The 15,009-nt window shown below is 52.0% G+C and overlaps 1 protein-coding gene across 1 annotated transcript in view; it reads left to right on the top strand.

The window, feature by feature from the left end:
* The window catches only part of PLEKHG1 (pleckstrin homology and RhoGEF domain containing G1), a 125,518-nt gene extending 111,670 nt beyond the window's left edge, over positions 1-13,848 (top strand). The window contains exons 13-16 of the mRNA XM_056126018.1: positions 8-46; positions 427-449; positions 1,000-2,629; positions 12,777-13,848. Coding sequence (XP_055981993.1) covers positions 8-46; positions 427-449; positions 1,000-2,629; positions 12,777-13,843 — 2,759 coding nt within the window. The 3' untranslated portion in view covers positions 13,844-13,848. The remainder of the gene's footprint in view (positions 1-7; positions 47-426; positions 450-999; positions 2,630-12,776) is intronic.
* Positions 13,849-15,009: the final 1,161 nt, after the last annotated feature.

Here is a 15,009-nt window from a genome sequence, read left to right as displayed (position 1 = left end):
CTCACAGAACCTTCCTCAAGGACACATAAAGTTTTAAAGACCAGTGGTAAGTCCCTTTTTTTTTTTATTCTTACTGCTATTTAGTAAGGGGAGGTGTATATATGGGCAGATTGGATTAACTTCTATAAGGATGGGCCAAAGGGAGAGAAAACATAGGACCTATGGCTCTCCTGGTACTATATCTTGTCCCCTGAGCACTCCCACATGCTCAAAAACCCAAAACAGCCAACAAAACTCTGTAAGATGCAGAGAGTCTTGTTATAAAATAGAAAGCCAGGGTTGGGGAGATGGTTCAAGGGGTCCAGCATATGCTTAGCATCTGGGAACCTCCGGTTCCTCATCACCCTACACCATGAGTACAGACCTCTGCCTGAGACACTGTTTATAAACTTTTAAAAATCATAATCATCATCTTTTCTTTTTCAGAAACAGTACAAGACATCCAAAAGGTAAAGCCTGTTTGCATTCCTTTTCTTTCTTTTTCTTCTTTTTTTTTGGGGGGGGGGTCGCACTGGCAATGCACAGGGGTTACTTCTGGCTCTGCATGCAGGAATTACTGCTGGCAGTGCTCCGGGGACCATATGGGATGCTGGGAATCGAACCCGGGCTGGTTGCGTGCAAGGCAAACGCCCTACCCGCTGTGCTATTGCTCCAGTCCCCCCCTCCCCCCTTTTTTTTTCTTTTTTGCGTCACACCCGGCGATGCACAGGAGTTATTCCTGGCTCTGCACTCAGGAATTACACCCAGCGGTGCTTGGGGCACCATATGGGGTGGCGGCCCCGGGCAAAGCAAACGCCCTCCCTGCTGTGCTATCGCTCCAGCCCTCTGCGTTTCTTTTCACCCAAGGCCCCAGAGCCTGCCCAGCTGGACGCCCACATTTGTTGGGTCCTGCCGGACAGTCCCATGTCGGGTATGGGGATGGGGGGAGTGCGGGGCTGCGTGTCGGGGTAGGGACTCCCTGGCACGGAGATTCACGGGTCCTGTCGCTGTCCTCCGCAGGCGTCCGGAGAGGAGGGGTCCCCCCGGCTGCCCTGCGCGGTCTCCACGCCGGCGCAGAGAGCCAGTCAGCCCAGCGTTGGCGGTGGCGGTGGCGCGGCCCTGGTGGGCACGCGGAACATCTGGACCGACCACCAGATCCGCCAGGCCCTGTTCCCCAGCCGCCGCTCCCCGGAGGACGAGGACGACGATGACTACCAGATGTTCCTGCCGTGCGAGGACGGCGCGGCCAGCCGCCCCTGCAGCTGGCACCTGGGGCAGATGGAGGCCTCGGGCAGCCCCGGGGCCGGCCACCGCGTGGTCCGGCGGGCCAGCAGCGCCGGCGAGAGCAACACGTGCGCGGCCGCCGAAGTCAGGACCCGGGACAGCGGCGGAGTCTGCGGCGCCCGCACCCCAAGGGTGCTGCAGGACCGGCCCCCCGCGGGCGCTCAGGAGGAGGACACCACCACGCCCTTCGGGTCGTCTCTGGAGCTGACCGCAGACCCCCTGGACCACGTGTATGACAACATCAGCTACGAGGACCTAAAATTCCTGGTGGCCCAGAGAGAGGCCGCGGAAACGTCGCCCCCCAAGCCCAGCCGGGGCTCCGTGCGTCCCAAGAGCACCCCGGAGCTGGCCTTCTCCAAAAGGCGGGCGGGCCACGAGCCGGGCTCCCTGCGTCCCATGGAAGAGGGACCCCTGCCTGGCCAGGTGGCAGCAGCCAGCCCAAGTGCACGGGAGCCAGAGGAGGAGGAGGAAGAGGAGGAGGAAGAGAACATCTATGACACCATCGGGCTGCCTGAACCGGCCCCCGTGGGGGACTTCAGGGGCAGCAGCCTCAAGCCGCCCAAGAGGACCAGCTTCCTGGGCCTGGACACCGACTTCGCCTGTTGCGACAGCCTGCGGCCCTTCGTATCACAGGACAGCCTGCAGCTGAGCGAGGACGAGGCCCCAGCCACCCGCCCGCGACCCCCGGCCCACAGGGACCCCGAGTACCTGAGCGGGCTCTATGGCGCCTCGGCCAGCACCAAGTCGCTGTCCGACAAGTTGTCCGAGGAGGTGGACGAGATCTGGAATGACCTGGAGAATTATATCAAGAAGAACGAGGACAAGGCACGTGAGCGGCTGCTGGCCGCTTTCCCGGTCAGCCAGGACGATGTGCCCGATGGGCCCCACGCCCAGGGTCGCCCAGCGCTGCCCAGCCGGGAGGCGACTCGTGCCCCGTCCACCCTCTCCCTGCCGGGGAGCCAGCCTCTGAGCTCCCCACTGAAAGGCAGGCCAGGCCGGGCCGGCCGCGCCAACTGGCTGCAGGAAGGTGACCGCATCGCCCCAGAAGATGCCAGGGGGACCCTGAACCGGCTCTCGCTGGCCAGCGAACTGTCTCCGCTGGGAAATCCCTATGACCTGGTCAACAGCCACCTGCCCCAGACGGACCCCGAAGGGGCAGAGCTGGAGCTGGACCCCACCGATAAGACCAAGAGCCGCGTGTTCATGATGGCTCGCCAGTACAGTCAGAAGATCAAGAAGGCCAACCACCTGCTGAAGGTGAAGGGCCCTGAGCCTGAGCAGACCCCAGCTAGCCAGACGCACAAGCCCACGCCCCGGGACCTGGCGGCCATCCTGGAGGACAAGAAGCAAGGCGGGCCCGCCATCGGTAAGCCCCCGGCGCCCCCCAGGCCTCCTCTCTGAGGACACCACACTTGGTCTCACGCGAATGTGCACACACACCCAGTCGCCCATACGTGGGCACACACTCTCCCACAAATGCACCTAAGACACACACACATACTCCTTTCACACATGTGCACAAATAAAAACATTCATATGAACACAAGGGCACATGTTCTCACACAAACACGCTCTTTCACACTCTCACACATACACATGCATGTTTTCAGTAACACATGTACAGAAACACACATACACTGCAAACGTATCCTTTCACACCCTGTCACAAAGAACACTCATAAAACATATGCACACATTCTTGCACAAACATGCTTTCACTCACACACACACACAAAAGCATGTATACTGCAAACACTCATACAGGAACATGCTCTTCCACACATACTTTCTCACAAACATGCTCTCACACACACACATCTTCTCACACACTCCAAAACACACACATGTACCCTACACACACAAACACACACATGCACACATTCTTCACACACACACTCACACACATACTATCATATACACACAAACATGCTCTCACACTCACATCCCCTCACACACTCCAGAACACACATACCCTACACATACTCTCACACAAACCCACACATGGACACATTCTCACATACACACTCTCACACATTCTCTCATGTACACACAAACATGCTCTCACACACTCCAAAATACTTATCCTACACACACATACACACACACATTCTCTCTCATATGTACTCTCACACATTCTCTCTCACACATACACACAAATGTGCTCTTACATTCAGACACACATAAACACACTCTCACACACAGGTGCACACCAGGCTGTTGGTAAGTCCTCTCACTGGGCCTCCACCCACCCATGCGTGGAACCTGGTTTGGTCTCAAGAGCTGTGTTGGGAGAGAACCTGGCCGTTTCGCGACACTCTTGAATCTAAGCTGACTGAAAACCAGCTGTGGGGGGTCTCACTCATGGCAGCTGGTCTCCTCGAGTATGAGTGATGCTTTGTGTCAGCATTGAGGGTTGAGCAGAGACCGAAATGGCTCTCCTTCACAGAATCCCCTGTTCCTCCCCGGGGGTGGAACTGAGGCCTGTCGGTGGTTTCCTCAGCAGCTCGGCTGGACGCTGGTGTCTCCTCACCTCTTTCTATCCTGAGGTGACGGTGCCCGCTCTTGGGTATTCTCATTCTGCGCCTTCCGGAAGGTTCTCCTTTCAATTGAGGGTGGGAGCCTTGGGTGAGGGTCCCAGGGGTGCTGTTGGGGCCAGAGAATGAGATGGGCACGGTTTGGTATTTTCTCTGTGTGATGAAGTACATGTCATATAGCTGGACCAGAGGAGGAGTCCAGGCATCCAGTGCACCCCAACTTCAGTGAAAAACAGGTTCTGCACACGGACCCTGTTGTCGTGTAGAGACGGGTTCCCCCGGGCAGTGACCCCTCCTGAGTTCTGCATCCCAGAGCCAGTTCTGCGTCCTGGGGTCAAGGCCCAGGAATCTGTATTTGTTAGACAAACAGAACCCACCACCTTTTTTCTTTTTCTCTCTCTCTTTTTTTTTTTGCTTTTGAGCCATACTAGGTGCTGCTCAGAGCACCCTCCTGCCTCTGTGCTCAGGGCTCACTCCTAGCAGACTCGGGGGACCCTATGGGGTGCCAAGGGATCAAACCCAGGTTGGCCACATGCATGGCAAGAGCCCTACCGCTATACTATTGCTCTAGTCCATGGACCCACTACCATTTCCCATTCTTTTGGCCTGGTGAAGGGGACCCCCTTGTTTGCAGGGCTCAGGACCTGGGGACCACGCCCCTTGTTACCAGGCTTGACTAGTCAAAGCCAGGGCATGCGTGTATGGGGCTGCCAAGAACTGCCAGGAGCTGCCAGGTCACCCGGCAGTGCTTGGGGGTGCACATGGGGTGCTGTCTCTGAGACCCCAGCACAGCCGCTGTCTTGAGTCCATCGCTCTGTTGTTTGGTTTGCTCATTAGTGTTCTGTCCTGACCCACTCACGGGTGAGATAGCCCTGTCCGTCTCTCTTTTTAACCTCGTGACTTACCTCACTCTGCGAGGAATCCATTTTAAGGCCACATGTGTTCATTCTAACACTGTCTGCCCTGGCCTGGCACAGAATCAGATGAGGGATGCAGTATCACCAGCTAAAAGGAAAATCCAGGGCCTGGAGCGATAGTACAGTGAGGAGGGCATTCGCCTTGCCCAAGGCCGGCCTGAGTTCAATTCCTGGCATCCCATCTGGTCCCTCAAGCACTGCCAGCAGTGATTTATGAGTGCAGAACCAGGAGTAACCTCTGAGCACTGCTGAGTCTGGCTCCAAACCCAGTAAATAAACAAATAAATAAATAAATGGAAAATGTAGGGCCTTTGAGAGGGCTCAGAAGACTCAGTGCTTGCTTTGCACGGAGGTCCTTGGCTCAATCCCTCAATCCCACATTGTCCTGCTAAACACTTCCGGGTATAGTCCAAAATCTAATAATAATAATAATAAAGACGAAGAAGAACTGGCTAAACCTAAACTTCCTTTCCTTTCCACAGGCCACTTGTGCTCTAACACTGTCTGGCCTGGCCATATTTTATTTATAGTATCAAAAATACCCAATAGTACAATTTCTTTTCCTGGCTCGGTGGTTCCAAATGACCAGTCTGGTGGCCCCTGGAGAGACAGCACAGTGGTCAGGCACTTGCACCACCCAGGGGTCACCCCTGAGCACAGTCAGGAGTAAGCCCTGAGCACCACCAGCTGTGCTCCAACCCTGGCCAAAACATTGAGCGCTGGGGTGCTAGCAGGGGAGCAAATGAGATGCTGGGGATGGTACCAGGACAGCCACATGTGGGTCCAGTGCCTGTCCCCTTGTGCTCTCTCTGGTCTCAGGATAATTTCTTTATTTCATGACCAATTGATTAAGTGAAACCTGGGGAGTAACATCCGATTTTGCTGATTCTCTTTGAGTTGTTCTTCTCTTGAAAGCAAATAAAAGCTTAGACATTTATTTGGGGGGCTGGAGCGATAGCACAGTGGGGAGGGCGTTTGCCTTGCACGCGGCCAACTGGGTTCAATTCACAGCATCCCATATGGTCCCCTGAGCACCGCCAGGAGTGATTCCTGAGTGCATGAGCCAGGAGTAAACCCTGTGCATCACCAGGTGTGACCCAAAAAGCAACAACAAAAAAGTTTCTTTGGGAGTGGAGGGGGGAGTCATGACTGTGAGCGACTTATTGGCACGTGTTTTCTCCTGGTGAGGGTGCACTTGGACTAATTCACATTCCAGTACTCGTGCGGCTGAGCCACCTTGCAACTCTGGGTAGGAAGCGTGTGACTGAGTTTCAGCCGCATGATTTTTGGCAGTGGCGGGGGACAGAGAAGGTCGGCAACCAGTAATGGATGAGGAATGTCATTCCACCCAATAAAACACAGCGAGCACTCCTCAGGAGGAAAGGAACTGCATTCTCGAATTTCTGGTGATGATGGATGGTGCCGGCCGACCGCCATTTTAAAAAGTGATGATTCTTGCAGAGCTGGAGGAGAGACAGGACAACAGATAAGGCTCTTTCCTTGCATGCATTCGATCCAGCTTTGATCCCTATCACCACATAGGATCCCCAAGTCCAAGTCCTGAGCACAGAGCCAAGAGTAAGCCCTGAGTGAAGCCAGGTGTGGTCTCCCTCAAACAAAACAATAATGAAGAAGAGATCCTCAGGTCAGGAAGAGATTAAGGGATAACCACTTGCCTCCAATATGGTTACCCCAGATTCAATCCCGGATATTCCAAATGGTTCCCCTCCACCCCACCAGGAGTGATCCCTGAGCACAGAGCCAGGAGTAAGCACTGAGCACCACTTGAGTGTGGCCCAAACTCCCCCCAATAAATAAATCAATGAATATGCAAATAAGCCTGTCTGGCTGGGTATTTGTTTTGTTTTGTTTTGTTTTGCTTGGGGGCCACAGCCAGCAGTGCTCAGGGCTTACTCCTGGTAGTGCTTGAGGGACCTTTTGGGATGTTGGGGGTCGAACCTGGATTGGTCTCATGCAAGGCAAATGCCTTACATGCTGTGCTATTGTTCCAGCCCTTCCCCCCACCCCACCCCCACCCCCAGCCAAGTAGTTTTGAATATGGACCATGTCCATGATAATGTGAAACTCTTAAGGGCAATGGAGCACATCTGGGGTGACGGAGTCACGGGGTGCCCAGCAACTGGAAGAGTCAGCCCTCTCTCTCTCATTATCTCTCCATCTGCCTCTCGTTTCTGCCGGGGTGGTGGATTCTCGGCTACTCTCACTGCAGGCTTGTCCCGTTTGGTCCTGCCTCCTCAGTAACACTTTCTGGAGGCCATAGGTCCTTCATGGACATGTATGCCACACCAGCATCCCCTAAGACTCCCAACAGCGTGGAGCGGGCATCTCCCGAGGCATCTCAGAGAGTGGCGGCCACCCACACACACACCATGCAGTCGGGTATATATATACAGTCCTCAGGCCAGGTTAGTTTTCCTAGCCCAGAAGGGTCCTAGTCTCATGGTTACTTCCTTTTGGATCACGACAGCATTTGTCCATGATCATACCCTCAACTTGTAGTTGAGTATCGTGGCGCTTTGGCCTGGCCTATTTCGATGCCAGGGTAGCTCACAGCTTGCCCTGGGTCCATCCAGTTTCTCATCAGGACCCTGCTTTTGGGGTGCTAGGAACTAAGGGCAACTGAGTCAAGAAAGCAGATGCCCAGGAGTAAATATTATTAGGAGTCAATCAACTCCCAAGTTACAAAGCATAATATTAACTGTCTTCCTGTGTCCATACAGAAAGGACATTGCTTTAAGGTAAACTATGCAAAAGACATAACTTACAATACAAGTTCAGTGTCCTTAGAAGGATCTGATCTTACAAGCTAATAAAATCTGATTAGGGAGAAAAGGTGATTAACTGGTTGGGGAGGAGAGCACAGAGAAGAGTTTACAGATAAACAGAGGAATGGGAGTGACTTGGGATCACTGTGATGGGTGTAACCCAATAAACCTAACCTCCCTGTGGCAGGAGAATGTCCCAAGGGCCTGGGACTGTGTCCCTATCCCTGCCGAAAGCTCAGACACCCCCTCCCCCAAAAATGCCTCCTTCTGGGCTTGTCCCGACACTTCCTGTGCCCAGCAGGCGGTCCAGCGGTTGACATGACAACCCCTCTTCTCTCTCTCCTTTATCTGGGCGCAGGACGGCGTAGTCGCACGGACCAGCTCTCCAGACTGCTTCGCGTGGGCCTGGCCACCTTGCCCGGAGCTTGCTCTCGGTGCTGTCCGGAAGGAGGCGCGCGCTACGCACCTGCAGAAACTCTCGAGCACCTTTAGTGGACTCGCGGGCCGGGGTCTACAGGCCCTGGGTCAGATTTCCGCCTAGAAATCACCAACCAGGTCCAGCCCCTCCCACCTCGGCTCAGTCCCTGGTAGCATGCTGGCGTCTGCTGCGGCCCGTTTTCCCTCCCCACCAAGGAGACCCCTGGGTTAATGTTCTCCTTTCCCATGGGAGAAAATCTTCACCAGGGCCTGAGGAAGTTTCATGTGGAACCCGAGGACAGCCAGACAGTGCTGTGTTAGGGTCTGTGTCCCAGACTCCATCAGAAACATTGATTTTATTTGGTGGGTTTTTTCTTTGTTTGTTTGGTTGGTTGGTTGGTTTTAGTCCACACTTGCAGTGCTCAGGGCTCACTTCTGACTTCTGTATTCAGGGAATCACTCCTGGAGGGCTCAGGGGACCTTGTGGGGTGCCGGGAATTGAACCTGGGTAGGCTGCGTGCACGGCCCTCCCTGCTGTACTTTTGCTATACTCTTGCTCCAGCCCTGAGATGTTCATTTACATCCTTTGTCTCTTTTGTTGTTGTTGTTTTGCCCTTCTTTTATTTGTTGGGCTTTTTTGTTGTTGTTGTTTTTTGCCTTTTTGTGTCACACCCAGCGATGCACAGGGATTACTCCTGGCTCTGCATTCAGGTCTCCTGGCGGTGCTCAGGGGACCACATGGGATGCTGGGAATCGAACCCGGGTCAGCCACGTGCAAGGCAAATGCCCTACCCGTTGTGCTATCACTCCAGCCCGTTATTTGTTTGTTTTATTTTATAAAGTAGTTCACAATATTTGATTACATTTAATATTCAAACACCAATCCCGCCACCATGACACCTTTCCACCACCATATTTCAGGTGTTTCCATTCCGAACCCCAATCTCTGCCCCAAAAGCAGAACCAAAATAATGTATTTCCCTCTAAGGTTGGTTACCTCCTACTTTGAATCCCATCAAATGTGGTGCGGTCCTCTTGACATCCTTTGTCTTGAAAACAGTTTTCTTGTTTGTCTCAGCAAAGGCTATTCCAGATAAACATGAGAACCTTCCTTATGAACCTGCAGAAGAAGAAATAGTCCTGAGGTCTATATAGACCCTGGGGGTGGTCACCTAATGGTCATGTTGTATGCATTTCTGTACATTTGGGGCCTGACAGATGGCAGCCCGGGCAGGGTGCTTGCCTTGCATGCAGCCAACCCCAGTTCAATTCCTGGCAATGCATGTGGTCCCCTGAACACTGCCGGGAGTGACCCCTAAGCACAGAGCAAGAGTTATCCCTTAGTGATCCCAAGTGATCCCAAGGTGTGACCCGTGCCATCTCTGTTCCCTCCCCACCCCCCATCTCCCTCAAACAAAAAGGCTCTCAGGGGTTGCAGAGATGGTTCAAGGTTGAGCACATGCTATGCATACATGACGCCCATGAGAAAAAGAAAAAGATTGTACCAGAACTAAGGATGAGGAAGAACTTTGATTCGGCTGGCCAGCACTAAGCTGTCTGAAGTCTAGAGATATTCGCTGTGCTCTTGGCTCAGGGTTCTTCTTAATGTTATCAGTGCTTGGAAAACTGTCACTTTGCTCCCATCGGCCGTCGGCGGCTTAAAGAGTCTTAGAAGGCTAAGTTGAAAACAAATGGATGGGGTGGGGGGGCGGTTGGAAATAGGAACAGTGTAATGTCTGGTTGTGAGATGCTTTATATTCAAACTATATAACTGATGGGTTTAGTATCCGAAGATAAATGGGGTTTATTCTGCATGAGTCTGGGAAGCATTGCAGTCCAGATCATCTTCCTTCTGCCCCCTGGTCTGTTCACCACTTGACTTCCAGGCTGCCTCTCTGCTCTGCTTTAGTGACACACTTCCTGTGTTAGGTTTGTGCTTCCACATTTGACATTACGCTTTAAAACAGTCTAGGGGCTGGAGCGATAGCACAGCGGGTAAGGCGTTTGCCTTGCACACAGCTGACCCGGGTTCGATTCCCAGCATCTCATATGGCCTCCCAAGCACCGTCAGGAGTAATTCCTGAGTGAAGAGCCAGGAGTAACCCCTGGCCGGATCGCCGCGTGTGACCCAAAAAGCAAAATAATTAAAATAAAATAAAAATAAAAACCATCTATACTGGGGCTGGAGCAATAGTACAGCGGGTAAGGTGTTTGCCTTTTTGAGTGCATGAACCAGGAGTAACTCCTGTGCATCATTGGGTGTGACCCAAAAAAGCAAAAAAAAAAAAGAAAAAAAAGAATTCATTGTTCTCAACAGATTCTATCATAACATTTTGGGATGGGAATCATCCCATTTCCCCTAGGTTTGTGCTCTTGTTTTTTTTTTTTAAAGAGAACTCTTATTTATTTATTTTTTTTTGTTTGGGGGCCACATCAGGTGATACTCAGGGGTTACTCCTGGCTCTGAACTCAGGAATTACTCCTGTCAGTGCTCAGGGAACCATATGGAATGCTGGGGATCAAACCTGGGTCAGCCATGTGTAAGGCAAACACCCTATCCACTATACTATCTCTCCAATCCCTAAGTTTATGCTCTTCTTAGAACATTGGGTTTCTTCACAGTCTCTCCACCTTCAGCTGCAGGGTTGGGCTCAGGAGCGGAGTATGGGTGAGAACTGGCTACCTCTTGGGTGGGACTGCTGGCCAGTGGCTCAGTCTGAAGTCCAGCTGCCTTGAGTTGTGTTTCGTAGTGGATGGATGTCTGCCATCTCAGGATGGTTGACAAAGATTTCTCGCTGTGGTGTATATGTCACTCTCCTACAGGGTAGTTCAATCCTGATTGGGGCCAACTGTACCAGCTCAAGTCTGTGTTACTGAATCATCTCTGTCTTTCCAAGAAATTTTGATAGGAAACCCTAAAGGATCTGAAGAGAGGGTCTAAACTAGATGATCAAGTCAGCATGTTCAGCCTTGTCACTGGGAAGCAGGTGGCAAGCCATTTGTGGTCATAGAAGGACCTTTTGAAGTAAGAGCAAAATTTTTGTTCTGGCTCCAGAGAAGATAGATTCAGGGCTGGAGCGATGACACAGCGGGGAGGGCATTTGCCTTGCATGTGGCCCACCCAGGTTCAGTTCCCTGGCACCCCATATGGTCCCCCGAGCACCATCAGGACTAATTCCTGAGTGCAGAACCAGTAATAACCTCTGAGTCTTGTCACCACTTGTAACCCAAAAAGAAAAAAAAAAAAGATAGACTCAAAAGAAACAACTGGACTAAACAGTTTAAACTCAAGGAATTAAATTGCTAAGCACAGGTTATTTAAAATGTAGTTCTATGGAAGAAAAACTATAATGTCTGTTGCCAGCCACCATCTCTGGGGGTAGAAACACCCATCCTAGAAATCATGGAGGTTTGTTCTGAGCCATGCATAAGTCTCACGAGAGAAACCTTTTAACACATAGAGGACATGCAACCACCTGCACTAGGGTTGAGAGAGTTTTGCGTTCCCTGTCTGACATCATTGCTGGCCCAGGAGAACGCTCCTCTGTATCACAGCTCTGGTCATGTCTTTAGAAATGTCCAGGTTCAGAAATAGAGCAGAGAGGGGAGCGACCTCAGCGTTAAGAACGCTCCTGCAAGGTCACTGTCAAGCCCTGCTGTGGAACTCACACCACACCGCATGGCAGGATCAAATACAACCACAGCCAGTTCCTTTTCAGTGTCCTGGAGTTGCAGGCTTCAGTGGCTTGGCTCGAGGGGGAGGGTCGAGGAAGCTCAGAGTAGAAGTAGGAGAAGGGATACCCAGGGGGGTGAGGTATACCAGGAAACAGGAAGTGCCCGAGTGCTGACAGATTCTTCCTGAAGTAACTGTCCAAGGGCAGTCAGAACCGCTGCCTGGTGGATTCTGGTCCTGCAGCTGTGGACACTTCTTCATTGACCAGAGCTTGCACTCACTTTGTTTTCACCTGTATTTTTTTTTCTTTTTGGGTCACACCTAGCAATGCACAGGGATTACTCCTGGCCTTGCACTCAGGAATCACTCCTGCCAGTGCTGGGGAGACCATATGGGATGCTGGGAATCGAACCTGGGTCAGCTGCGTGCAAGGCAAACACCCTACCCACTGTACAATCACTCCAGCCCCTCACCTGTAATTTTAGCGGGGATGCCTTTTCATGCTTTACAAAACAGCTCTAGAGGGTTTCTTTGCAAATGGCAGACATTTGCAGTCCTCGCTGAAATAATCCGGGACTGGATTAAATTGAGTGAACTTTGCAGTGGTGTTCTTATTTGTTTTAAACTGTGGCTTCTTCCATTGGTTTGTGTTACTTCGTATCCAGTGACTGCTAGTCCTCAAATTTCATTTCAAAGTCCTGTGTATCTAAATCTTGTTAAGATCTGTTGACTGGAATACTATATTCTTTTGGCGGTGGGAATTGAGGCACACCCTGCTGTGTTTAGGGCTTACTGCTGGCTCTGTACTCAGGGGTCACTCTTGGTGGGGCTCAGGTGACCACCTGGGGTATCGGGGATGAAACCGAAGCTAACCTTAAACAGGGCAAATGACCTACCTGCTGAATTATCTCTCTGGCCCTTGAATAGTACTTTATATTTTTCTTTTTGTCTCACACCCAGTGATGCTCAGGTGTTACTCCTGGCTCTGCACTCAGGAATTACTCCTGGCGGTGCTCTGGGAGACCGTATGGGATGCTGGGGATTGAACCCGGGTCAACCGCGTGCAAGGCAATTGCCCTCCCTTCTGTACTATCACTCCAGCCCCGAATGGAACATTCTTAAATTTAACCTTCACCTCGCTAAACGATCCCTGTATATATTGAGCGTTTCTCCTTCTGCCTTGCAGGTGCCAGGATTGCTGAATATTCCCAACTGTATGACCAGATCGTCTTCAGAGAGACTCCAGTGAAAATGCAGAAGGATGGTTGGGCCACCCCGCAACCACCGTCGGGCCCCACGGCCTCTGCCTCGGTGTCTCCTGCCCAGCTTGGCAATGAGGACTGGCTTTTGAATTCGACCTACAGCAATGGAGAGTTGGCAGATTTCTGTCCCCAGTCCGAGCTAGACTTGAAGTCCAAGTACCCCACGTTAGAGCCGAGCCGGAAAAGCACGCCACGGAAGCTGTCCACGGCCTTCTCTGTGCCATCGCTTCAGACGGCCGACCCCCTGCTGGGCTCCGTGCAGAGACAGAGTGTCATCGTGAGTCAGCCCAACAAAGACACCTCGGGTCAGGGGCCCCTCTACAACTCCCTGGGTCGAAAGGGGCTGGGGGGCCCCCCACAGCCCTACAGCAGGTCCCAGTCATCGTCTTCCATCCTGATCAACAAGTCCATGGAGTCCATCAGCTACCCCGGAGAACTGGGGCCACCGCAGCCACTGACCCCGCACATGGGCGCCCGTGGGGACAGCCTCCAGGATTTGCTGCCTAGGATGACTGAGTCTTGTCTGCAGGGCAGGGACAAACACTCCGACCTCACCCTCCAGGATGCGCAGAAGGTTCTGGTCGTGAACAGAAACGTGGCCTTGAAGGCCCAGATCGCCACCCAGAACTATTTTTCCAATTTCAAAGAGACGGAAGCAGAGGAAGATGACTATGTGGAGATCAAGTCAGAGGAAGACGAGGCCGAGTTTGAGCTGACGCACCATCGTCGGACGAAGTCGGACCCCAAGCTCGTGGACAGTTACTTCCCCCATAGCCTCGGCAGCAAGGACCCCGCATATGCCTTGAATAGTCCCTGCACTCCCAAAAAGCCAATGGCCGGCAGCCTGGGCCTTGGGCCTTATCTGACCCCGTACAACGAGGCCGACAGACTGAATGACTATCTCTGGCGAGGGCCATCTCCTACTCAGCAAAACATCGTCCAGTCGTTAAGGGAGAAATTTCAGTGTCTTAGTTCCAGCAGCTTTGCCTAAGTTTCTTCCCCCAATGTTGACAGGGGAATCATGCACCGAAGGTGGTGTTTTGTTTGTACCCGGTTGAAACCGTTTTGTAATAGCCAGAGGTGTAAAATATACTTTTCTTTTACGGCACAAGTGTTTTGAGACAGCTGACAGGGCGGCCCACAACATTCCATCACCGAGGGCTGTGTCTCTCCGAACAGGGCGTTCAGGGATGTTGGTTTCTTCACGTTTCATGGAAGTCAAATCTGACTTGACATTGTTTTTTTTTTTTTTTAAAACCTTTGTTTGTCCCCCCCGCCCTCCACTGCCCAACCAAGCATGATGACCATGACATTTTGTTTCCTTTCCTGACAAGAGTGCTGAGATTTTAAGAAATGCCACATCATCCTTTCTAAAGCCACACGGAGTTTGAGTCCAACGCAACAAGAAGGCCGTTTCCCCGGTTAGAAAGGAAAAGAAACCAAAGCTGTTTGCTGAGCTGTACTAGCATATTTGTTAAGTTGGGCGGCAAGATCAGAGAGTAACAAGCTCTGTAATAACTGTCTGCAGTGGCCCAGTTAGGGATTCTAAGCGGGGGTTTCATCACAAAGCAGAAACTGGGTGGGAAATGAGAAAGGAGAATGTAGCAAGACCAGCTCTCGCCTCTGGACGCGTATTCCTGGACAAGGCTGGAAACGTGCTGCTCCCCACATTCACGATGACTCCTGGGTCAAATAAATGAGTCCCCCCAATAAATAAATAAATAAATAAATAAATGAGTCCCAGTGCATCCAGAAAACCCAGCACAGGAAAATGCAAATTGACTTAACTCTTAGATGGGTGAATGTAGAGGATTCCCTTACCTGCCTCCTCCCCCAATCACCCTCACATTTCCGGTGGCTGGGTGGGAAGGGGAGATTCATAGGATTTTTTTGTGTGTCTCTGATGAGCATGAAGGAAACCATAAACTAAAAGGAAAACAAGCACTTTACAGGCCCCCTTTTCTGTAGGACCCCCCTGACTTCTGGGCTCGGTCCAGTGACCTCGCCCTGTGTTCATGGATTTTCACACAGCCTTTTTTCCATCCCTGAGAGGCCCACAGAGGAACAGACCCGCGGGTTGCTCAATCGACCCAGAACATCGGACTCTGGGTTCTCATTATGATCTCATTATAATAGCAGTTCTCTGAGATTTTATGC

This window comes from Sorex fumeus, unplaced genomic scaffold, assembly GCF_029834395.1.
Source record: "Sorex fumeus unplaced genomic scaffold, SorFum_2.1 ptg000061l, whole genome shotgun sequence".
NCBI lineage: Eukaryota > Metazoa > Chordata > Mammalia > Eulipotyphla > Soricidae > Sorex > Sorex fumeus.
This window is presented reverse-complemented; position numbering and strand designations above follow the sequence as displayed.